This window comes from Pterocles gutturalis, unplaced genomic scaffold, assembly GCF_000699245.1.
Source record: "Pterocles gutturalis isolate BGI_N339 unplaced genomic scaffold, ASM69924v1 scaffold3778, whole genome shotgun sequence".
In the NCBI taxonomy this organism is placed as follows: domain Eukaryota; kingdom Metazoa; phylum Chordata; class Aves; order Pterocliformes; family Pteroclidae; genus Pterocles; species Pterocles gutturalis.
Genome location: NW_010125346.1, coordinates 31452 through 55795, shown reverse-complemented (window position 1 = coordinate 55795; position 24344 = coordinate 31452). Strand labels below are relative to the sequence as shown.

The 24344-nt window shown below is 37.4% G+C and overlaps 1 protein-coding gene across 1 annotated transcript in view; it reads right to left on the bottom strand.

Annotated features, from left to right (window-relative positions):
* Positions 1–754: 754 nt before the first annotated feature.
* GABRG1 (gamma-aminobutyric acid (GABA) A receptor, gamma 1) overlaps positions 755–24344 on the bottom strand; it is a gene marked incomplete at its 5' end in the record, with an annotated part of 37148 nt that continues 13558 nt past the window's right edge. The window contains 6 exons of the mRNA XM_010078515.1: positions 755–1033; positions 5851–6110; positions 8830–8982; positions 9101–9238; positions 10543–10625; positions 13794–14014. Coding sequence (XP_010076817.1) covers positions 755–1033; positions 5851–6110; positions 8830–8982; positions 9101–9238; positions 10543–10625; positions 13794–14014 — 1134 coding nt within the window. The remainder of the gene's footprint in view (positions 1034–5850; positions 6111–8829; positions 8983–9100; positions 9239–10542; positions 10626–13793; positions 14015–24344) is intronic.

The following is a 24344-nucleotide window of genomic DNA, read 5'->3' as shown; positions in this document are numbered from 1 at the left end:
GAAAGTTGTAGACCTCTAGGAGAACTTTGGGGAATTCAGAAAAGTGAAGTAATGTCAGATGGAGCACAGACATAAATACAACCTAAGGTTGAAAGCCAAAAGCCTATATTAATGATCAGGATAAGACAAGCTCAGAATTACCCTTGGGGTTTTTGTGATATATCCTTTTCTTGCTGCTATAATCTCTGCATTCTGTACAAATCTGAATGTGATTAATTATGACAATCACTAATTTTAACATACTGCAGAGAACAAATGGCTGGTTGAAAAATAGAAATGTTTCATTTCAACTTTTTTTTAAATCAGGGATTAATAAAATCATCATCTTATGGATGAAATGGATGAGCATAACTAATCCCATTTTATTACGGCTTTCTTTGTAAAGGTGTAAGAGACACTACAAAATCCATCTGCATTATCATTTAGGATTAAAACTGAAAGCTGTCCAGTTAAATGCCATAGCCTCTTGACTCTGCATTTTGCTAGAGATGGACAAAAATATACGTGTGTTCAGGCAAGTTAAATCTTAGGGATATTTATTTTTAAATTTTCTCTTCAAAATACCAATATCAGTTCTATAGTTGATCACAAGAGGGAGACTACATGACCATATTTCCTCTCATTGTTTCAAATTTTTAAAGCATTCAAACAATTTGAGTCATTTTGGACCAGCTCTAATCTTTGACTGCTCACTGAAAAGTGTTAATTACTGTTCAATTAACATTTTTTTCTGAGTTTGTCAAATCTCTGAAATTTATAAATAAAGATAGCCAATCCAGTAAACAAGATTGAACAATGCAAAGGCAGTTGGAAAGAAGATTCGAGAATAGGAATCAATTTTTGCAATACGGATGTGTATTCTTCCTTCTCTCCAAGATCCTGTGCGGCAGTCTTCAAAACAGCAAAAGAAGCTAGCACAGTCTTTCCCTTCCAGGCACTCATATCCATAATCATCATCATGTTCAGGGAGATGATTAATGTTATTAATTGGAATTAGTGTTGATCCAGGTCGAACCGCAATTGCAGATGGTTTCTTAAGAAAAACAAAAAATAAAAATATAGTTTTGTGGGTTATTTTATCCTCACATTAAATAATTTCATAGGCTTTCCATAGCAAGGGCTAACATAAGCATCTTCAGTACAATATACAGAAATTCTAATACCAAAGAAAACAGTTTGGGAAACTTTGTGAATTATGAACTGCTGAATATAATTAGCTCATACAGGCAGAAGATCATGAACGATTTTCACCTGTCACAGTGAAAACTGCATTGTGCTGGGATTTGGGAATAGTGGATAATTAGTTACACAGATAGGGTTAGCTGATCCCATCTACACAACACAGACAAACATTTTGAAGTCAGTCACAGCCTGACAACTGGGTCACAAGCAAATCCACAAGCAGGCTATTAGCATCACTATCAAGGGAACCAAGGGAATGATGGTTGTCCCATTATTTGGAGTCTTCAGAATGAGAATGGCTGTCTTTCTGGAAGCTATATTTTCAAAAAAAAAAAAAAAGAAAAAAAAAAAGAGCTAATGGTATTAGCATAGCATCACTGGTGAAGAGACTGAGACACATTAAGGCCAGCCTATGTCATCTAGCCCTCCGATGTTAAGTCTGTAAACAATATGCCCCGCCTTTAGAAACTAAGACATAAGTCTCCTTAGGAGAATGCCATTCAAGTCAGTGAAACTGATTAATTCGGCTCTTAATTCTTACATTTACTTTCTGTGGGCACAACTCAACCATCTTCCAAACTGGTAAAAACTCAGTGTAATAGATGTTAAAGTTCATAAATAATTTTCATAGAAAAAAATCTGGGTCCCTTATTGAGTAGTACATATCCTGATTGTTATTCCCTTTCTTGCAACTTTTGCCTTTTCACATTCTTTTTACTTGCACTGCCACAGCCCATCTTTCCCCCTTTTATTGTTTCCACACAGTTCCTCACACTTCATCCTTACTTTCCTGAATATTTCAAAAGACATTCTCTCTCTCTCTGTCCTTTTCCTTCTTTCTAAATATCATTGCCTTTTTAAATGACTCCATAACCCTCTTTCTTTCAACACCCCCACTCCCCCAACCTTTGGCATCTCTTCTAAAATCTTGAGGCTGAAGACAGGGGTTGCATCAACACTACTCTTACATTACCTTCTCTGTTTTCTATCATGTCCATATTTTGTCATGTAAGGAAAAAACACAGCAGGAAAGGATGCAGTCAGAAGAACTAGCTGGTTATGGAAGTGTAGAGAAGAATCTCTCAAAAAATTATATATAATAGGCAATGAAAAAATATGAAAAAAATATGAAAAGCAGAAAGCCACATCATTTAGATTCTTATTATGTTTTAGAGTCCTGTTGTCCCACTTTCAGGGAATTACTTTGGCCAGTACACAGCTCTCTATACACTGTTAGGGAAGCACTCTATTGTTGCGGGGACATTTTACCCATTATCCCAAGGGGTGATGTTAAAGCAGCACAGTATCCACCATGCTTTTGAACAGCTTTACTTAATAAGTGTCTTTACCAGAGGAAGCTTCACACAGACTGCTGTTTCAACACTTTTTAGACATGATGACCTAGAGAGCTAATTATCATCCTGAAGGACCTCATTATTCTTTTCAGTTATGATAAAGTACTAACAATACTAACAAACAGCAGTTACATGCTTCTACCCTGAATTAAGGGATTACAAACAGGGCTTATTTTTACAAAACATAAAAAGTAAGTTCAAAGGTTTTTTTGAACTTAAAAAATCATTATTTTGTTGAAGATGCATAAGGAAAGATGCTTATTTCTGATCACGCCTGTTCCGGCTTTACAAGAATTTTCTGACTGTTAGTTCTACTAATGTAAGACTCACGGCATGATTCACTTCTACTAGTGGGGTAAAACAGGAATCTCCAACTCAGAAACAACATGTAAGGAGGGAAAAATAACAGTGCTGCTTTTCACTGCTCTTGTTACCAGCACAGACTGAAGCTGGCTATTGAACTACAGGTTTGAAGAGGGGGCCTGAGAGAGGCAGAAAGACAGTGCCATCTTAAAGGCCTAACTACCTACAGGGAATATATAAAATGTGTGTAAGAAAGAGACAACATGAGGGAAAAGGAGAAAAAAGACCAACACCCCACAAGAAAATGACCTTATATCAACTGGCAGAGACAAAAAAAACCCCCAAAAACATGCAGATACAGTAGTACATGCTAATTGTTCATGTACATGCCTACTGATACTGTAGATAAAACTCCGCATATAGCGAGAAGCATCTATAATACATTCTGATAAGACAAAACCAAATTATTCTGCATTAACACTAATACATGTACAAAAGAAAGATATCATCTGTGGAGATCATAGGACAGGTGATGCATTCACTTCAGGTGAAATGATGACCAGAACAAGATCCACAACTAATTAAGTTTAATCTTTCCTGCCCAAACTCATTATCCTTACTAATGTGGATTTACAAAAGCCAATTCATACTACCTTTCTTGAATAATGCCAGCACATATTTTGTAAGATAAAATTGTTGTAATAATTTGTAAAATCTCACCATTTTTTCACAAGATCATTTATTGCACCTTATTGGCATCAGTTCCTGGAATAATAAGCTTTTATTGCATTTTGAAATAGAAATAGAAGACCTATGCAAGGCAAGTTTTCCAAGGAAAAAAACACCTGTAAATGAGAAATTTTCAGAAGGAATTAAACTGACTATTTTAATTTAATTGGTTTCTTGAGTTATCTAGCCATAACTACGAGAGAAGAAGAATGAACAGAAGTCTTTGACAAAGATAAAGGGGGGGAAAAAAAAAGGAAAAAATTAGTTTTAATCATATGACTTCCCATTAATCAGATGGCTTCATTAATTGTTCTATTTGGAACAAGAAATTTCATATCTTTTTAAATAAAATATCAACAAAGAAAGCCTTATTTATCAAATTAGAATCCTTGCATCTCAGTATATTAACTTTAATTCCCTCCTTTTTTTAGAGTAATCTCAATCTACTATGGCCTTATACCCATAACATGCTGAAACATGTTTAAAAAATTCTGTGTGAAAAGATGGTTGTTTTTCAACTACTTAGAAATAAAAAGCCTGCTTTAAGAACACAGTAAAACAAAACAAAACAGTTTTGAGTATTATATTGACAATTTTAATCCTATTGCACGGATGTCTGATGTGTGAACAGATTTTGGAAAGTCTCGTTACTCCATTCAAGAGTATATTTGGAAGCCACATTAATGGTTTTTGATCTGCCAGCAGCTGATCTTTAATATCTCCCTGGTTTGAATAAGCAATATTTCCTCCCCTCTTCCTTTTCTCTTTGTTGTGCATCCTGAGAGCAGACCTATTTCAGCTCTCTCTTCCCTAAGTGTTGTTGAGACCTCATTGCAAAAATAACCTAAAATTGAATATGCTATGTTAACACTGGGAAGTCCCCCAAATTCTCTAGCCTCTGTTATCTTTTACCCTCATTGCTCAGCTGTGGCTTTTGACAAAGCCTGTTTTCCATCCTTTCCATTGTGCCCACATTGGCCTCTACCACCAACAGGAAGGAGGTCTGAGGATTCCATTTTCCAGGTCTCTTGGCTGTGCTGAGCTCCCTGAGGATCAGTGGTGTCCAACTAAGGCAGCACAGGACAGTATTAACCCTTCACCACTAGCACTGTCCTCAATACACAGCCGATCCACTTGGACCAGCTCACCATATGAAATGTAAGGGCTTCCATTTCCCTTACATGAAGCCACAGCAGCCCTGCAGTGCCTCCATAAGACAGCCTCCCACAGCAGCACTGCTCAAAATGGGTGTGCCAGTGCTTTCTGACACTAGTTGCAGAATGGATATGGTTCATAACAGGATTTTTGCATTTCCATATCTGGGCTTCTGTAATTTCATTTCAATTTCTGTTTGATCTTACACAGGTGGTACTCAGCCTTCACCCAGAAAATACAACTGATATTATGATTCAGCTATGCTCCAGATCCCTTTGATGAAATGATCTGGAAGGGGGCTTTATAACATTGTCCTTCCTCTTATTCTCTCCAAAAGATTACTACAATCAAACCTCAAATATTAAGACCAGTATTCGAATTAATGAGGTATTTAACACCTTTAGCTCAATGTTTTATTAGTTTAAAGATTAGCTTTAAATATTTGTACTGCTTCCAACAGCAGATTCTTTGGAAGTTCCAGTATACTTACTACACAAATAGAAATCCTCTTAGAATGGAATAATACTTGTTCCTGCGATACGTGGGGATTCACACCATGCAAACATCAACTTTTAAAAGCAAAAGGTTCATTTTACCAGAAAGAAACACAGAAGTAAATGAAAAGAAAGAGTTAAAGTAGAATTTCTGAAGTGGGAGTCAGAATATTGACCGATAATAAGCACTTTTTCCTCTGCAAAGCTAGCAAAGTAAGACCCAGATTAGGGGAGGCAGACCCAAACAGATCCTCGTTATCTTCAGTCCATTTACATTATCTCTACTGCTACAGTCTTATTGACAGTTCTCTGCCAGGTGCTGTTTTCAGAAGCACTGTGCCCAGACAGAGCACAGTGCCCATGGGCACAAAATCCATGGGCAGCTCTAGAAGCACCAAGGGCTTGGGCATGGCATGGAAGCATGGAATATTACATCAAACCACTTTCTGTCTTAGGCTCATGTGTTCTCATTCGTGTATGAATGAAATTATCTAAAACCTTTGTTCATTAGTAATATTTACAGAAGAGTACAAGCCTCCAACTGTAAAAAATGATAAAATAAATATTAGTGTTAATTATCTTTGAACATTAGCCCTTCTACTCAAGAATCAGTCTCTCAGAATTAATGCTACAATAAAGAGCATTCTGTATTTTTTTTCTTCTGGTTTGGCTAAACTTACTGATGGCTTAGATTTTGTCTTCCTTTCTTTTCCTTTGTCCCCTTTTCTGTTGCTGGTAAAGTAATGCAAGGTGCCATATTCCATCAAGGCAGCAAACACAAAAATGAAGCAAACGGAAACAAAAAGGTCCATTGCTGTCACATAGGAAACCTTTGGGAGTGACTTCCTAGCAATTGTACTCAACGTTGTCATGGTCAGCACCGTTGTAATGCCTGTTTGAGAAAGAAAGAAAAAAAAGACAAGAGGGAAGTGTATAAGTAATGCAATCCTATTGTCACCAAAAAAAAAAAAAAAAATCCTCAAATTAGCCCTGAATTCATTCATGAGGCATAGAAGAACTGAGCCACAGCAGGATTCACCCCGATCACACCCGCACACATCAGTGCTATTGCAAGAAGCCATCCCTGTGGATCCAGCAGCCACTGTGGGATTGTACAAAAGGCAGTACACTTCATCTTCAGTTTAAACTACTCCCATTTTCAACTCACACTGAATAAACAATGACACTAAGAAAGTTTGTGTAATTTTATAAATTTTATAGAATACACACATAAAATGAATACAATAGACAAACAGGTACAAGTAAGCACACAAATTTTATAAACACAGAAAAGTCCTTTGTCTCTTGAAAGATTAAAATGTACAAAAGCACATATTCAGAAAACAAAAGATGTGCTATTTATCAATGATCTCAAACTTTCAGAAAACACAAGAAAAAGGAATAATATTTTCAATTGTTTGTTTCTGACATAGCAGGTCAAACTAGATGACCTTCATGGTACTAGGTATTTTTTCAATACTGTGTCTTAAGTAATAGAAAACGTTTCCCTTGATTCACTTACATACAAGTTAATTACAAGAATAAGCTGGCCTTAATAGCAATGTGTTCAGAATCTCATTTCTAGTTTAACATTTAGAAGGTGTTAACACCTCTTATATTTGGTGCTTCAGGGAGATGCAAAGCCTTTTCCTACAAGTCCAAAATTAAGATGTGACCTTTACTTTGGAGAGCAATACTTGAACACACAACTAATTTGTTATTTACACGCACAGGCTTATTGCAAAAAATGTATTACACTAATCTAAGGCTGTCTATGGCTTTTAAATCAAATCATGGAATCAGGGGTTGCTATGGACTGATCCTGCTGCAGGAAAGCAGTGGTGATTTTGCAACAGATTTCCCAATGACATTACATGCCTAAAAGGTCAAACAGACAACCACAGAGTTTTTCAAAAGTGCTTCACTCCTATAGATGCTTTCCCAGTCCTCCTTGCTATGCAAGAGGCATGCAGGGGGCTGACACAGGGAGAAATCCTTCCACAACATCACAACTACCTGCCACGAGAGACCATGCTTAGTTTTGGCTTTATTGTCTTAATTTCTTGGTCTTTTTCTATAAAAATGTGTTTAACTGGTATTCTCTTTCTTCTTCACCAGAACATCTGCATGTGAGAAAAGTCATCTTACAATCTGTCAAACAATGGATTCTGCATGTTCACACAAAAGTTGCTCAGCGTTAACTGTAGGGACCTGTAAATATGATATTGCAAACATTTGTAGTACATCTTAAACAGCTGAAAGCTAGTACTGCTGAAGTAGGAGCATGAAAACTCTAGCTTAACCATAAGTATTTGCAAGGTAAGAAAAAGTACTCTGTAAAAAGAACAAACTGCATACAGACTTAGCAGGATACCAATATGGGCTTTTCCATCCACAAGGATGTCCAATAATTAGTCAAAGAAATTTTATAATAAATTTCTAACTATCAAGAGATAGTGTCATTTATTCAAGATTTTAGGCTTTATTCACTAAACATTGCAGTATTTTTAAATAGGAGAAAGTTAAGATCCAAGACTTGGATTTTCTTCCCTTATCTTTTCATTAGGCTACTGAGCCATACCCATTTTTGCTTTCTTTCTTGATTTGCAGGCTTGACTGCACCGTGGTCCAGTTTCAGTGGGAAGGGCAGGGAATTAAAGCCTGGTCTCACCTTTCTGGTAGGCAACGCTCCTATAACATGGGAATGGTGTGTTCACAATCCTCTAAGCTGATGAGGACACCTCTCAGTTCCTAAGATACACTCTCAGGTCTTGATCTTTCCCCCAAAATAGGTCATACCACCATCAGCAGTTTTACTAAAAGCATCTGTCACTGCTAAGCTCAAAATTGCTAGTGTCCATCTTGCTCACTCCATGCACCCATGTCTATCCTGCCTTATGTGGGGACTAGGACTCTTCTCTAAGGCAGCACATGAATATAAACAGTCAAACACAGGAGACTGACACCACGCTAAACAGCTCAGACAAGATTACACTAACACAGAATTATCTCCGTAGCAGAACTTGCAACACACTTCACTACTGTCTGTATTAAAAGCAGGACAGTGAGTCAGTTTTTGTGGGTTATATGCTTAACTGCTTGAAGTGCAACTTTTGTTGAAAATTTTCTGTCCTATCTTGGGCTTAAAAGAACAACTGAATCATTTCTATCATTAAAAAAACCACCACCAACAACAACAAAAAACCATCAAGAAAACCCCCAAAACAGCATCTTCACAGTTTTTGCCTGTGTAGCAATGACATCCTTTGTTCCATGATGCTAAGTGAAGTTTAGTCATACTTGTCACACTAGTGATTGTTATCTCTGGGGCTGGCAATATGGCAAAAAGAACATAAAGGAGAAAAAATGTATTTATGTGAACAACAGCAAATCCACAAGGCTTGTATCAGGATTTCCAGATTGCCATTCTCAACACTTCCTCCTTAAGCCCTGCTGTGCAACCACAGCAGGATCTTCCTACTCTTAATCTTGCAGTTCAAGAGAAAGGGTGACCAATGGTCACAGTCTGAAGGAGAATAAACTGGTTAATTTACTCCCTGCTGCAGATTTTTATTCCTGGGGAGTACCAGGTTGAAAAAAGACATTCTTACCCAGAGAAGTCCTTGCAGGAACTGCATCCTTATTGATCCAAAATGACACCCATGAGAGAACAACTGTGAGTATACAAGGGATGTATGTCTGAATAGTAAAATATCCCATACGTCTGCTGAGATCAAAAAAGATTGTCATAATAATATAATCACCTATAAATAGAAAAAAAATACTTACACTACATTGAAAATGGTTTTCAGTTGTATCTTCATCTGTTAGTCTTGCTCTACATAGATATTACATGAAATAAAACTTAATGCTTTGCCTTACCAGACAAGGTATGAGAAATTTCAGTTGTATTTCGTAACCCTACAAATGCAAACTGATACAATCTCCAGTATTTTGGATCTGCCACTTCAACAGAGGTTTTCTTCCATTTGTATTCAATTTCATTTCTGGGATATCCATCTAGAATAAAACAGAGCAAATCAAGTGTTCAGCCATGGTATATACCAAGCATGTTTTGTGATCTCTGAAGTTGTTTATAAACTAAACAAGGGCTATACATAAAGTGGATCAGAGAGAAAGTCAATCCGTAGTCCACCTGATACACTTAAAGTTTAACAACAAAATATCTAGCCTCAGTTTTAAGCCTACCTAAATGTATGACTGATCAAAAACTACATAAATACAAATGTTTAGGAAATATCTACACAATATTCTGGAACTCAGATATGAAAAACTGGCTCAGAATCATCACTATGAATTAATACACAAATGTAATATGCATTCTCATTAAAAGACCACACAGAGATTAAAAAGACAGACACTTATTAGTACATAATTTGCTAACATTTCTCTTGATGTTTATTGAAAATATCTTTGTCTATTATTCCCAGAATAGATTTTTGTGGCCTGATTCACTGTCCAGTACTCCAGCTTTAAGAAACTGCAACCTTCTTGATTTTCATGTGCCTTGCATGCTCCTCACATTATCTTGCAGAAAGGCAGAAACGAAACTAAGTAAGACTTGCTTGTGTGGCACAACTATTTAATCGGTGGAGCTACCAAAGCTCGTTTAGCTAGAACCACTCAAGAAGGAAGTACTAAATGAAAACATTAATTAAAAAAAAAATTAACTGAACTTTGATCTCATTGCTTATTAAGTTTCACATTTACGAATAAGTTGTTTAGCTGTGTTCAGGTGGTTTGGGTTTCTTTGTGAGTAATAGCACAATTCCCTTAGGAACTTTTTTTTTTTTTTTTAAATATAGTTTGTATTAAAGAAATGAAGCCTGAAAGTTGTGTTTCCTGCTCACATAAATAAGTCCCACTGAAAGGGGAAGGACTTCTTATACTGATGAAACATTTACAGGAACAGGTTGAAGAAGACAGATCTTATTTTTCCTTTTAAGTATACCACATGGAACTAATTCAAAGCTGAGAAGTCTGGTAGGCATAAAAAATAAATTCTTCCAGGGCAATAGATTTCCATTAACTAGAATGGGCATTGTATCAGACTCCTAAGCAATATGATTACTTTTAAAGTTGCACCTAAATGAAATGCATGTAATTCAACTCATTCAATTACTGCATTTAATAATGTATTAAATAATGCAATAAATCTAATCAAAACATAAACAGGTCAGTTCTGTCCTTCACTACAAGGCTTTAAAAAGCAAACACTTGCTCTCTTGCTGTCAGAGTTTAAGGCAATTTGAAGCCTGAACGTAAAAAGAAAAAAAAAAAAAAAAAAGTATTTTACCACCTACAGCTTGAAAACTCCAGTGGACAGGAGTGTTCATCCATAGGGAAGTTATGAAGCTGAAGATAACATTCAGCATTAATTGTCAGCCTAATCAGAAAGGAAGGAGGAAAAAAAAGAAAAAATATTATATTCAATCATCCAGACACTTCAGACTAGATAGTAAAGAACATGCACAGAAATCAGTTTTGCCAACTAATGGATGTTATGTGTAGCCAACTGTGTATCTGCAAAAAACATCCAACATCACCTCCAAAGAACAAAAATCGTCATAATATGCAATCTGAGGACCTGCATTGTTTCAACTGGCATTTCAAGTCATTTCAAAACTTGCAATTGATTTGGGGGGCTGTCTCAGAAATAGGGGACAAAAAGGAGGGACTGAAGGCAGGGCAAGGATGGGAGTTTATGACAGCAAATAAAGGAAGTTTCTGAAGAACACATTTGTCAAGTCAAATGCATTTGGCATCATCTTATCTGGTGGCTATATACACGAGAAAGTTGGGACACTCTTGGGCTTGCTCTATACTTATGAAAGCAGCTCCAGTGAGGACAGTAGCACAGATAGGAAACAGCAGACTTGATACTTCTACTAATTTAATGTCTAAGGCATTCAAGTAATTCACACAAATAATACACATTTTAGAAGTAGTTTAAGACTTGTAATGGTATCAACTGAATCACTTGCTGCTTTTGAAAATACTATCACAAATTTCCAAAGAGCTTCCAAGCAACCAGTGCATAACCCAGTGCTGCTAACTTTCCCTAGGAAGCTAGAGTAAGGGGCTAGATTCCAAACTGCCTTCTTTGCCTTTAAAATCATAGAACGGTTAGTATTGGAAAAGGGACCTTAAAGATCATCAAGTTCCAACCCCCCTGCCATGCGCAGGGGCACCTCCCACTAGACCAGGTTGCTCAAAGCCTCATCCAGCCTGGCCTCGAACACCTCCACCGATGGGGCATCAACAACTTCCCTGGGCAACCTGTTCCAGTGTCTCACCACCCTCACAGTGAAAAACTTCTTTCTAATATCTAATCTAAATCTACCCTCTTTCAGCTTATACCCGTTACCCCTTGTCCTGTCACTACACTCCCTGATAAAGAGTGTTCTTCCATCTCTCCTGTAGGCCCCCTCTAGGTACTGGAAGGCTGCTATTAGATCTCCTTGGAGCCTTCAGAGCTCCTCCTTTGTTGGTAACACTGTGAAGAAAGTCAGAATGTCTTCTAAAATCAACTTTGAAAATTAACATAATGCTTACATACTTGACTGTATGAAATACCTACACACTAGACAAAAAGGGATAGGGAAAGGAAAATTCAGCCAAACACATGCAGAAAGTTCTATGAACAAAGTAGTTCTTCTACACAAAGTGTCACTAGGACCTTTCTAGAAATCTAGAAAGAGAGGTTTATAAAGGAAAGCGTATTTCTTGACAGGGGGGGGGGAAGGTGGGGGAGGTGGGGAAGAGGAAAAAAAACCCCACATTTCCAAGTAAAACACTTGCATCCCCCTGAAGGTGCTTTCCAAATTTGCCAGTTATGGTATAAGCATTTATTGCCTTTGCTTTCCATTTTCAACCTTTGGATAGTCAAACACTTAAAGAAAAAGAAAAAAAACCCACAACAACACAGACCTTTACTAAGAGCAACACAACTAGATCTGGAATCACTGAGGGTGCAATAGACAGACCATGGACTACTCTCAGAAGAGACTCAGTAAGTCTGCCTGTAACAGAATCACCACGTCTACTCCCTCAAGTACCAATGGGGAAAGTGTGGTAGTACAGGGGAACCAGCAAGCCTGGAGCACTGTCAGATCCTGTTACAGTTCCTTTAATAACCAACATATGAACCTCTCAATGTTACTCCACCTTAGGCCAAATTCAGGCCACATCTTCACCTCTACAGATGTTTGCATGTTGCAGTGCTGGGTGAATACCTGTTCTGCAATTTTATTACCAGCTCATTTCACTGCATAGTTCATACTCCAGCACAATAATTCTAACTTGTTTCTCTGGGAGAGCTCACATGGGTTTTTTTGGTTGCATTTGTTTCTTTGTTTTACTTAGACTCTGTTTAAAATAAATTGTACATTGAAACTGAATGGACAATGGAAGGGTAAAGTCCAAGTATGATTCTGGAATTGTTAGCCACAAAAAGAAAAAAAAAAAGCATTAGCATGTTAACAGAAGAGCCTCTTTAGATTTTTTTTTATAAACACCAGCCTAATAAACTGTTTAAAAAGTTCTCTTCAGTGGTGTTTGTACACTCTCAAATGAAGCATATTAAAAAAAAAAGATCAGTGAAAACAATATTTTTAAAACATTCTAATTCTTCTTCCTTCTGATAAAGAAGACTTTCATAACCTGTTCATAAAACACAGCCAGCCTGCATACGAAAACAGCGAAAATGACTGAAAATAAAGTAATTAAAAGGTGCTACTTTTTGTTTAAAATAAACAAATAGCTAAAACCTTAAAAGCAGAATCAGATTTATGGCATCCTCTCCATGGACTGCTTCTCAATCAACTCCTACTTTATTTCAAGACTTGTTAGGCACATTTAAAACACAAAACTGAGAGATGACCCTAAAATGCTTTCTGTAGATTACAGTCTTTCAAGGTCGATTTGATAAGTGACTTAAAGATCAGTACAGATGACCTAGAGGGTAAGTTTAAAACCAGCCCAAGAATCTCCCTGTTACCAAGAATTGTCACTAACATGTTTGCTTATGCCTAATTTGGATGAACAGATTTGTTGATTTTAATAGCTTGCAAGAGTAAACACGTGTAGTATATGCAGGACTCATGACTTAGCTTTAATCAAACTTCTTATGATTTTTATTATCTGAAGCATTTAATCTTTTACTTACAGGATAGAATTTGGTAGAAATTAGATACTGAACTATTTAGGACAGAAAGTCATCAAAACAATTTACAACTAGATCTGCAATATGTTACTGACAGACCACCATCATGCTACATAACATCTTTTTTTTAATGTTTCCTGTACCTAAATGAGATTAAAATTTGCTGTCTCCTTCAATTGTCTTTAATCAATTATCCAGGCAATATATGGCAATACTATTAATTTCATGTTTTTCATGATCAAATCATCTTTTCTTTCTCTCCTTTGGTAAACTCATTGCAAACTCCTGTGGTCCACAACAAAGGAGGTGCCAAGGATTTGATTCATATTTATTATCTTCATATTCCTGGTCATAACAGTTTTATTTTTGTCTAGCCAGTTAAAAACCTACCTTAGAGTGTATAACACTCTTCCATCACTCCAGATTCGAAGCAAACGATTTGGAGTTGTAATCCAGTGAGCATCTGATTTCCTTGAGTTCCGGAAGAAAGTGTCTGGAATCCAAATTTTTCCAACCATATTGCTATTAAGCATAAGCACCTTCATTGAGCTGTTAAATTTTAGACGACTGTCATACCAAGTCTGGGCAAAAATTATATCTATAGTGTATTCCTAAAAACAGAGAAACAACCATATCTATGTATACATTTACCAAAGTCTGCAAGCCAACAATTTTTAATTCATATATAAATCTGAGGCCACTTCTACTCTCTTTTGTCTTACCATTTGCACAGCACACAGCAGCTTGTAACCCCAAACTGAGAAACAAAACTGAGAAATTACGAGACTGATGAAAGACACACACAGCTTTCTGTTCTCAGCTCCTCTCCTCTGACACACATTAATAGTTAAGGAAGAGGAGACGTGATGGGAACTTGCTGTATCTTGGTGGTCCCCACACAGTGCAAACACCTCTGGGGACCCTAGAGAGAAATCTGAGGGCAACCTTAATACTTCAGGGCTAGGCTATGTTTGTTAAGACAGAGATTCTGTATCTCTTAAGAAACAAACCAAATAAACTTTCTATTTTTTTTTTCCCCAAAAACTTTACAATATGCAATTTTCCTTCAAGAAATTTCAGATTTTGAAAAATTCATTAATATGCAGGAAGTAAAGATCACAGTTTGCGGAACTATATGCTACCATCTGCCTCATGTATCTACCTACATACACACAAAAGCATACATAATCATAATCAGGAAGGAAATTTCCCTAAAGCAATTCCACTTTACTTACTAAAGCCTCAAGAAAGCTACTTTTCTGATAAAGTCAAATTTCTCAGTAGACAGATGACCAGCAAGGAGAGACGACAAATTAAACGAAAAATAAATAAACAAACAAACAAAAACAAATGAAAAAAACATCACACAGCCTTTTAATGAGACAATTCTTGACAGAGTAAAACTTGAAGGAGTTTTACATTTACAAATGCAATGAAATATTTGTTTTCAAAGAATACAGCCAGTTGTTCCCGCACTCCAGCCAAAGGAGCAAAGCAGCAGCCTCTTCCCTGTTGCATTCGTCATGGCTCCAGACAACGACTCTGACCTTAAGGGCCACAGTCTCTACTTGATGGCAGATGGGATTTTTTCCTGCACAGTCACCCCATGAGGGCTCCAAAGAGCAACTCAGCAGCTCCTCTGCAGGGAGAAAGAGCTGAAGACCAGACTTAGACACTTGGTGTTGGTTGTTTTCCTCTCAGTTACAGGATGGAAAGGAGACAGTGGCCCAAACTCTTGCTTGAGCCAAAGGGGTTACTACTGGTTTACTTGGGCAATAAAAATGCACAGTGCAGACAGTCAATTCTGGTTTTAAACAAAAGTGGAAGGCTTTGCTGGTCGGAGTGTTGTTTTGGGGGATTTTTTAAAATCATTTTACTTTTAAATAATCACAGCAGCTAATGGTACAAGTTAGACTCCTCTTCATTTCTGCAACTGATACCACCTATCTCCCAGGAAAGTTTGTGAAATTTGGCATTTCATCCTTGAGAAGTGCCAAGGCAGATATTCCAGGACTACCTAAATCTCTCTCAATTTTCCCACCTCTCCAGGTGAGAGAAGAACAAGTTCAGGAAAGAGATATGCAAGAGGGAGATATGCCCTTGCTTTGTGATGTCTGACAGCTGAATTACCACCTGGACTGTGGTAATTCAGTGACTCTCAAAGATTATGAATAACTAGTGTATGAGGCAAACAGCGGAGGGACGGAGGGAACAAAAGGACTAATAAAAAATGCATTTTAGAGATGACTTTGCTCTAAAACTGCTCTTATTCCTTGCATTGCAAGGAATGGAATGAAATTTCTGCATTGCCATCAGGAGAAGATTCTGCAGGTCAAAACAAGTCCTTGGCTATTTTATTTCTGTAAACAACATTCAAAACACCTGTGAAAACCCAGGGCCTGTTTAACCTTAAAATTCAACTTTCTGTGCTCATCTATAGTGGTTAAAACTAAAAAAGGAAACTTTTCTTGCGTAGTGTAAATGAGAGCCCAAGGCAGTGCACCGAGAACTGTTTTAGTGGGCTTAAATGGAACAGAATGAAGAAAGATTTACATGTTGCCTTTACAGTACAGATAGGAGGGAAAAAAAGTCAGTGAGTGAAATCAACAGACATGACCAAATGTATGAAAAGAACAGCCTGTCTGAACTTGAAGGTGCTACTCTAAGCAGCCACTTCACAGTAGCACTGCATTGCCTGAAAAAAATAAATTTATCAGAGTGTCATTACAGTCAAATCCATCCACAGCAAGAAAACTCAGGTTGCCATAGAACACCAACCACGTAACAAATTAAGATAACAAGGGAAGAGGAGCTCACAGATTATTTTGAACAGAGAAAGCAAAGGAATAGCCTCAGTGGACGCAGATGCTTCTATTCTCTTACCTCGCAGTATTAAATGTGCAAGTTTTTATCATACCCATGCACTACAGGAGATATCTAAACAACTTTTTTTTTTTAAATAAACTGTTGAAATCCTATCACTATTCAAAAATAATCTAATACATACTAGTTTAATATAATAAAATTAGTTACTACTTGCTTCCAAGTATCTCGTTGAATGTATAACAAGAGATCCAATTCCTAGCCTCTTGTCATGTACCTGAAGAGTGTGGGCCTCCATTTGTAAGCTGACACTTCAGGACCCAGTCATCTCCCTCTCCTTCAGGAATCAGACAACCAAAAGCATAATCCTACTAATCATCCCACCTGAAAGATGTGGACTTGCAGCCTCACAGTGGGTGTCAGCAGCAGTTCACCCCACTCTTCAGCAGGGACCCAGAGTCTCTGATTTCTCCCAAGAGCTTTTATCCCACTTCTAACATCTGCCTTGGTAGACATTACTACATACTTCTTCAGCACATCTGTTTGTCCTGTGCCTCCCTGAGACCCCTCTGTCTTTGAGGGTCCATAACACATCCTGAGGCTGCATATATTCTTCATACAATGCATCTCACATGGGATCACATTTTCAACCCATTACATCTATACTATCTTTCACTCAAGTGAGTGAAAAGCACACACAGGTACTCCCATTGTACAGATGCAAGGCATGTAAAAACGGGACTCAGATGTATATTAGCCTTCTTTATGAACACAAGTTCCCCCACAGAAGAGGTCAGGAGGCATAGGTCCAATCAGACCCCAAACAGTCACCAAGCACAGGCACACATATAGGGCGATCAGACAACTTAGAGTCTGGCAGCATGCAGCTGTGACAGTATAGATGCTTGAAAGCAATAACCTGAAAGTGAAGCTATGCTAGGGGGATTACCAAGAAAGTCAGATTCTTTCTGAAAATATAGTTTTGAAATGGGCCTGAAATTTTCAGACTTTATGGATTCATATACTGAATTTCCTTGAATTTGCATCTCCTGAAAAATATTTTATGTTTCATTTTAAGAAGGGGAAATCTGGGTCCCAAAAATTTGTTGAAAAGAAGGTAGAAAAAAATCACTATACAATCTTTTCTGGAAATACTGATTCCAAAACTAGAAAAATAGAAGCCCTGTCTTTGTTTAGAAACCATATGAGAAAGCACAAGAGCATCCAGATTTATACAATATTATTTTAGTGCAACAAATCTTTCTGAACAACTATTTTGTTTTCCTTGTTTCTTACAAAAGGTTAAATTTAACATTCTTATCACTGCTTCTATTAGACTTTCATAAAACTCACTATTCAATGCTACTGTGTAACCATAAAAATTGGTTTACTTATCTCTCTTTCAAATGAAAGTAATGATAAAACAGCCATGCAGAATAAAATGGAATCAATCTGTGGCTGCGTTAGTCACAGCCATAGCAACATGCATGCTTATTCATATTTAGCTTTACAGAGTTCAATAACCATGGCACATGTTAGCTCATATTTGGCATTTGATTACACTGAACTCCTTTTTGCACAGCTAGCATAAAGAGCCCACCTGCCTAATTATTTACAGATACCTGCAATCCTCCTCCACCTCTTTCCTCTCTAAAAGATCATAACAAACTCCAAAGGCTGGGAACACAGTGACTAATCAGATATTACCATTAAATGGCCAGGCAGTGAAAAAAAATGTGAATATTGACAAGCAGGCATATAGTCTCAGAGAAAATCATTTAATAAATAAAAGCAATTACTCTGAATAAAGTAGGAACAGCTACTGTATGGGAATAAGTGGAACCCTCAACATCAGTTTCATTGTCATCTGCAGTTCAGTCACAGTCACAGTCACAGTCACACAAGAAAATGGGCCAGTGGATTGTTTTTTTCTTGGAAAGCTGTGAAACAAAGAGTCAGATACCACCCTACAAGATTGCTTCTCAGTGCAAACCGCATCACATCAATTCCAACATATTATCAATAAGGACGGAAAAAAAAAATCTCACAAAGCAGAAAACCTTTTTTTCATGGATATTTGCCTGGCAGTCTCAGAACAGGTTTGATATTCCACAGGAAAAAACGTGGAGAAGTCCAGCAATAAGTAGCTACATTCTTGGCTGGATTATGTTAACGGCAACACATTTTGTTTGAGAACATGAAAAAAGTGGCCTAGTTTTCTGGGGCCAAACACAAAAGCAATGAAAAGTCCCAAAACCTAACTCAGAACAGAAAAATTGTGCTGGTGATCTACAGGCCTGCAATACAGTTCATTACCAGGGAATTTCAGAGAAAAAAAATTAATAAAAACATACTCCAGTAATTTCATCTTTGCTCAGAAACCCACCCCAGTTTTTCTCCTGGATTCGAAATTTCACCTCAAGGGCACCTGGAGCTTTCTGGAGTGCAACAAGCTAATTCAGAAATCTGTTTCATAGGGAGCCCCTGAACTCAGTTCCATTACCAAGTGCTACATGACTTAATCTTATTCAGCTATCTGAGCTTCCAGATATGTTCCCCATGTTTCTTCATTCTATCCAGCTTTCTAATTCCTTAAACTGGAATTCAATGTGAGGGAGGCAGGGAGGTTTTCAGGAAGAAAAAAAAAAAAAAAAAAAAGAAGGGGAAACTAAGGACAGCATTCTTCCAACCCATATGTTTCAATGTTAAGATATGTGATTTAATACCAAAGACTCAGTTTAATATGCTGATTATGAGGTTTAAACAATAAAGTTAGAGAAAACTGGTAATTATATGCTTTACTAAGAGGTACACACCAAATAAAGCATCAAGCATTACCCAATTTATCCTCATTGTGCCGGTGTGCCGCCAATAAACACTCGTAACCTTTACCTTTTCCCTCACCCAAATATCTTTGGACATCAGCAAGGGGTATTAAGTAATTTATTAAAATACTTCACCTATCTTTGATGTGCAACTACTCTTAAAAAAATGTCTAAAATGTTGTTGCTCTCCCTGGTGGGTTACTTTAGAAGCCCTTTAAAAATATTAAAAAAAATTTTTTTGAGCTGCTTCAGGTCTGACAACGGTTTCAAAGCTTGATCCTCATGGCTAGGATGGAAGCAAAAGTAAAATTTCTTGTTTTGGTAAACCATTTTAGTTTGCTCAGTAGAACAACCGAAACCTAGTGAACTCAGGGTGTGATCTAAAAGATACAACAAATCACAATGATTCTGACATGCACCTGTAATATTACATTAATGATACTGCAGCTGTGGAAAAGGTGGGGGCTGCAGGAAATATGCTGAACAGAAGTGCATAGCATCTGCTCCCAGAGTCTTTTAACCAGTCAGATTGTTATAACTGTACAGATAATCACATTGGAGGACACTATGAGAACATATGCACAGGGTAAGTGGAAATATGGCAAATCGTATCTACAGAAGGGGAGGGAGTACAGCAAGACCTACATAGTCAGAATACAGAAAAAAATCTATCACTCTTCACATCATAATTTGGCATCTGTGCTTATGCAGTCCTTATTTTGAACATGCAAAGTGACAGATGCAAACAACAGTATGAATAAAAGGCAAGATTTATTTCAGTGCTTTGTAGATTAGAAACTATAATTAAAATCTTGCCAATAGTCAAAAGATTAGCTAGAAAAGTAACTAAAACACTTCAGCAAAATCTCTGCTTTCATTTGATCGGCTTAGATTTTGGCCATTTGAAGAGAGCACAAGGAGAGGAAGTAGATGAGATTTATATACATTCCTACACTGAAAATTATACAAAAAGTGGTTTTTTTTGCTTTTCAACTGAAACTTGAATATTTCAGCCATTGCCACTTATAAACGAACATTAGACTACAGAAAGAACCAGAGAAGACAACTCAGAACAACATCTAAAAAAAAAATTCACACATGACTGCATACATATATATTAAAAACTCAGGAGTGAATATGGGTATTGATTAAGGGTTCGGCTTCGAGGTTGTCAGTAGTGATTTATCAGCTCCATTAACTGTACTTTCTAAATTCAGTAGTTACAGCTACCTTCCTGTAACTACCGAGACTCAAGCAGTCAAAATTTATCCCACAAACAACTTTAGCAACAAAGCTGCAGATTACTCAAACAAACATGGTTTTCTACAGTTTCCTTTTACAAATAAAGTCTCAAACACACTACTTCACCATTCAGTATGGTGCAACTGTTCTAAAGCAAGATTAATTGCAGTTACTGTTTGGTCTTTTATTTCCATGGTTTTCCTGCCATTCTCCAAAATCCGAACATTGATGGCAAGGAGACTTATCTCGGTTTGGTTTGTACCCTGAAACTCCTGTTGAGATACATGATCCTACATGAAATACAGCACTCCTATCAGTTTAGCTTTCTGGTTGATGAGGCATTCATGCAACTCCAAATATCAATCATCTGCTACACTGAAGACAAGAGCATGGATAACTGTTAAGAACTTTCTAAAAGAGCCTCTACTTACTTACTGACCCCAAGTGCATACTCCTTGCGAGGGCAACCCTCTATAATAGAGACACTACTGTTATTCAAAAAGGTGAAATCTCATGCAGCACTTACTGCATGCCAGTGAATGTCAAACTCCAAAATAGTCCAACAAAAAGCGTTTTAGATGTGCATTCTCCATAGCGGTCAAAATAACCATCCAGAATGCATAAGACATCATTAAATTTAAATTCATACAACAACAGAATAAAAATAATGAAGGCCAATATCAACAGGCAGAGAAGTTACATTCACTTACTAGTAGAAGCCCATTGCATTTCTTAATTGCTATTTTGTCAGTGCTGTCACTCCTACTAAACAAGGGAGTAGGGAAACTCTCTTTCCGGGAGTGGGTCTTCTTCCTTGATAAACAGTTTGGAGGCGCTGCTGCGGGAAGGGGCATCCAGACCGTTCCCCTGCTTCGTAAAGTGACCTTCTAATAGCATGAACTGTGAGGAGAAAAATCCTGTTCCTGTAGCTGCCCAGCTTTTAACAGAGATTGAGGCTTTGTAGTGTCGGCACAGATCCTGGCACCAGCCATTGCAGGGGCCAGTGAATGACAGCAGCTTTCCTCTGGAGCACAGCAGCAAAGGAGGCAATGAAAACCTGCATGGCAGGAGCCAGTACCAAGGATAGTTTCTATTGCAACAAGCTGTTACAAGGTATCGTAACAATCAAAGTACATCCCCTGCCTTTTTTTTCCTGAAACCCAGACCAAATCTAGGCCAACAGAATTATTCTCACAACTGGAACATAGCATCACAAATTTCCATACAGACAGACAGATTAGGAATTAATAACAAAGAACAGATGTGTAATGTACTTCAAAAATAATCTATTCCACACAAAGATAAGAGGTACAAGACAAAGAACTAAATATGGCTTGTCTCAGCTGCAGACACAAGGGAGACAACCACAGCAGAAGCAGACAGAAAATATTTGGAGAGGATATTAAGGCATCAGAAGTAACAATAAACTGTATGACAGAGCAGCCAAGCAGCCTGTGCAGCTTTGGGGGGAAAAGAAGGAGTAAAGCACTGTTTGGTTCAGCTTTAGCACTAGTCAACACCTTTACCTTCTCAGTGAAGTACTATGTGGTACTTATATTAACATATTCTTTGTTTGGGTCATCTCTGATTACAACTGAATTGTGCAGGCACTCGATACTGCTTATACAGGATACACATCCTCTGCAAGGAGCTTACAATTGAATTTAACATAAAAGACAATATTTGGAAAGACACCCGAGGCATAAGTAACACAAAACAAAGAACCTAATATCGGTCAGAATTACAGGCAGTGATTTTAGCACAACAAAAGCTTAATTTTTTGTGATATTTTGTAGCCTCCACAGAAAGAAAGAGGAAAAAAAAAAAAGAAAAAAAAAAGAAAAGTAAGTTTAATCAGGAACATGCTGAGAAACAACGAAGCGGCTTTGTAGACCTTTATAGAAAGTTTCTTTCAAGCATAAAGGGCAGCTTGAGAGAAAGTGGTAAGAAAAGTTGAAAGGATGAGAGTAGAAACTAGTGACAACTAAAAATGGATGGGGATAGGCTTTGAAGTGCCTTGAAAGGGAAAGGAAACTGTTTATGTGTAAGGCCCAGTGAAAGAGGTGACAGAGGAAGAACTTGAGCAAGAAATGACTCAGTAGAAACAGTGGAAAATTCTCTCTGTAGGACACCCCTAGATGGTATGAATGAAGCAAGGCTGCAACTGGAAAGGTTACAAAAATACGTTAGTGTAACAATGGGAGTCTGGACCAGAGATTCCCAGATCAAAAAGCAAATAAAAATAAAACGCCTTTGTACTCAGAATTTGCAAGACTACAACTGAGCCCCTACTCCTGGTTCTAAGATCCATCACATGATCATAGAAAATTTTTAGATTTCAGGCCTCAATGACATACAGAATTGTGATTAGCCACAGTAACTGAGAGCATAGAAGAGGGGAAAAGTGCAAAGACTTAAACCTATGATTTAGCCATATTGACCAAACTAAGCACCTCTGAACAGATATGAGGGATACGAGGCAATATTTTAGATTGGACAAAAGGAGACACACAGAAAGGCTGCTGAATTTGTGCATGAGACTACCAAGAAGTAGTTGAGAGCAGGAAAAGAGAAGGTGACCATGGAAGACATCTTGTGCAGAAGTACCAAAGGAAGAGCTTTAAGAAGTACATTTACATCAACACTTAAATAGAAAACGTACTGGGAATACAAGAAATTAAGGTACTTCCTCACAACACACTGATGGGCTGCCCACAGATAAAAAGGAATAAGCTTTTCAGAATTGTCTTCTAGCCCCAACCATGTCCACAGCTCAGCCCTTCTGCTATTTCTTTAACAAATTAACTTTATGCAAAACCAGAACATTAACATCTGAAATCTCAGACACTTCAAAGGCAGTTTGGTTATTACTCTGGCTGTGGATGCTAAGAATCTGAGATGTTATAAACTGGATATCCAACCAGTATGATGCTGGCACACTCTACTGAAGTCAAGGGAGTTAAGACAAATTATTATTATTATTATTATTATTATTATTCTGAAACCATGCCAAATGTTGCTTAAGGGATACAGTGGTATTATATAAAACCAGTATTTCCTAAAGCATGAACTAGTCTAACATAAGATTTAAGAATAAACCACAGCACAAAAAGTCTGCAGCCTTAGATTACGGCATTGCTAAATGGTGCACAGAAATCAGGCCTTATTTAACAGCAAAAAGCATAGATTTTTCTGGTGTCTTATGCAGAACCTCAACTACCTGCCCTGACTTCATATCTTCTAAGGGATAACAAACTGCATCTGAAAATGGGACAAGTACTGAATGCTGTTTAAAGTGGGGGCTGAAAAGATGCTTGTACTCTGGTTTGGTTTCAGAAAGCTACTGCAACATTCATCTGTCATACAACAGCTGCCTTTTCTCTCACCCCTCTCCATTCCCTTCAAAATGATCACAGAAATTGGAAGCAACACAGGAACTCCTGTGCTGAGACAGTATGAGCAGAGTATGGCCAGTTCCCCTGAAACCAAACAGGGAAACTTAGAGCCACCTTGCAATAGCAGTAGGCAAACTATCTCCCTGCAACACCCAGACTAATCAATTTAGGCTTTTAAAAAAAAAAAAAAAAAAAAAAAAACAAAAACAAAAAAAACAGAGAACATTAATGAAATTGTATTTGTGAAGTATTACTCAAGTTCCTAGAGCTGGTAAAATAAATATTAACAGACATATGGTTTTTGACACTTAAATATATTTCATTATAAAGAAAAAACAATGCTCAAGCCCACTGAAGGAATATTTACTCAGCTGCTTAAATCAATACTGTGTCCATCAATCTCAAACACTCATCTGAGTAACAGTCAATTAACTCCGATCACTTGCAGTGCTGACAGGCACCAGAATGATTGGAATCTATCTTTCCTAATCAAAATAAAAGAGCAAGTTGGGAAAAAAATTATTATCCTAGCGTAGTCCAAAGAAGATGCTGTACAATAAGGAGCAGGTTGTATTCAAAGACTTGTTGATACTTCTGTCCTGATTTGTGAACAAATACTCCTGTCATTTGAAAGAGGATGGAACCAGTTTGCATGA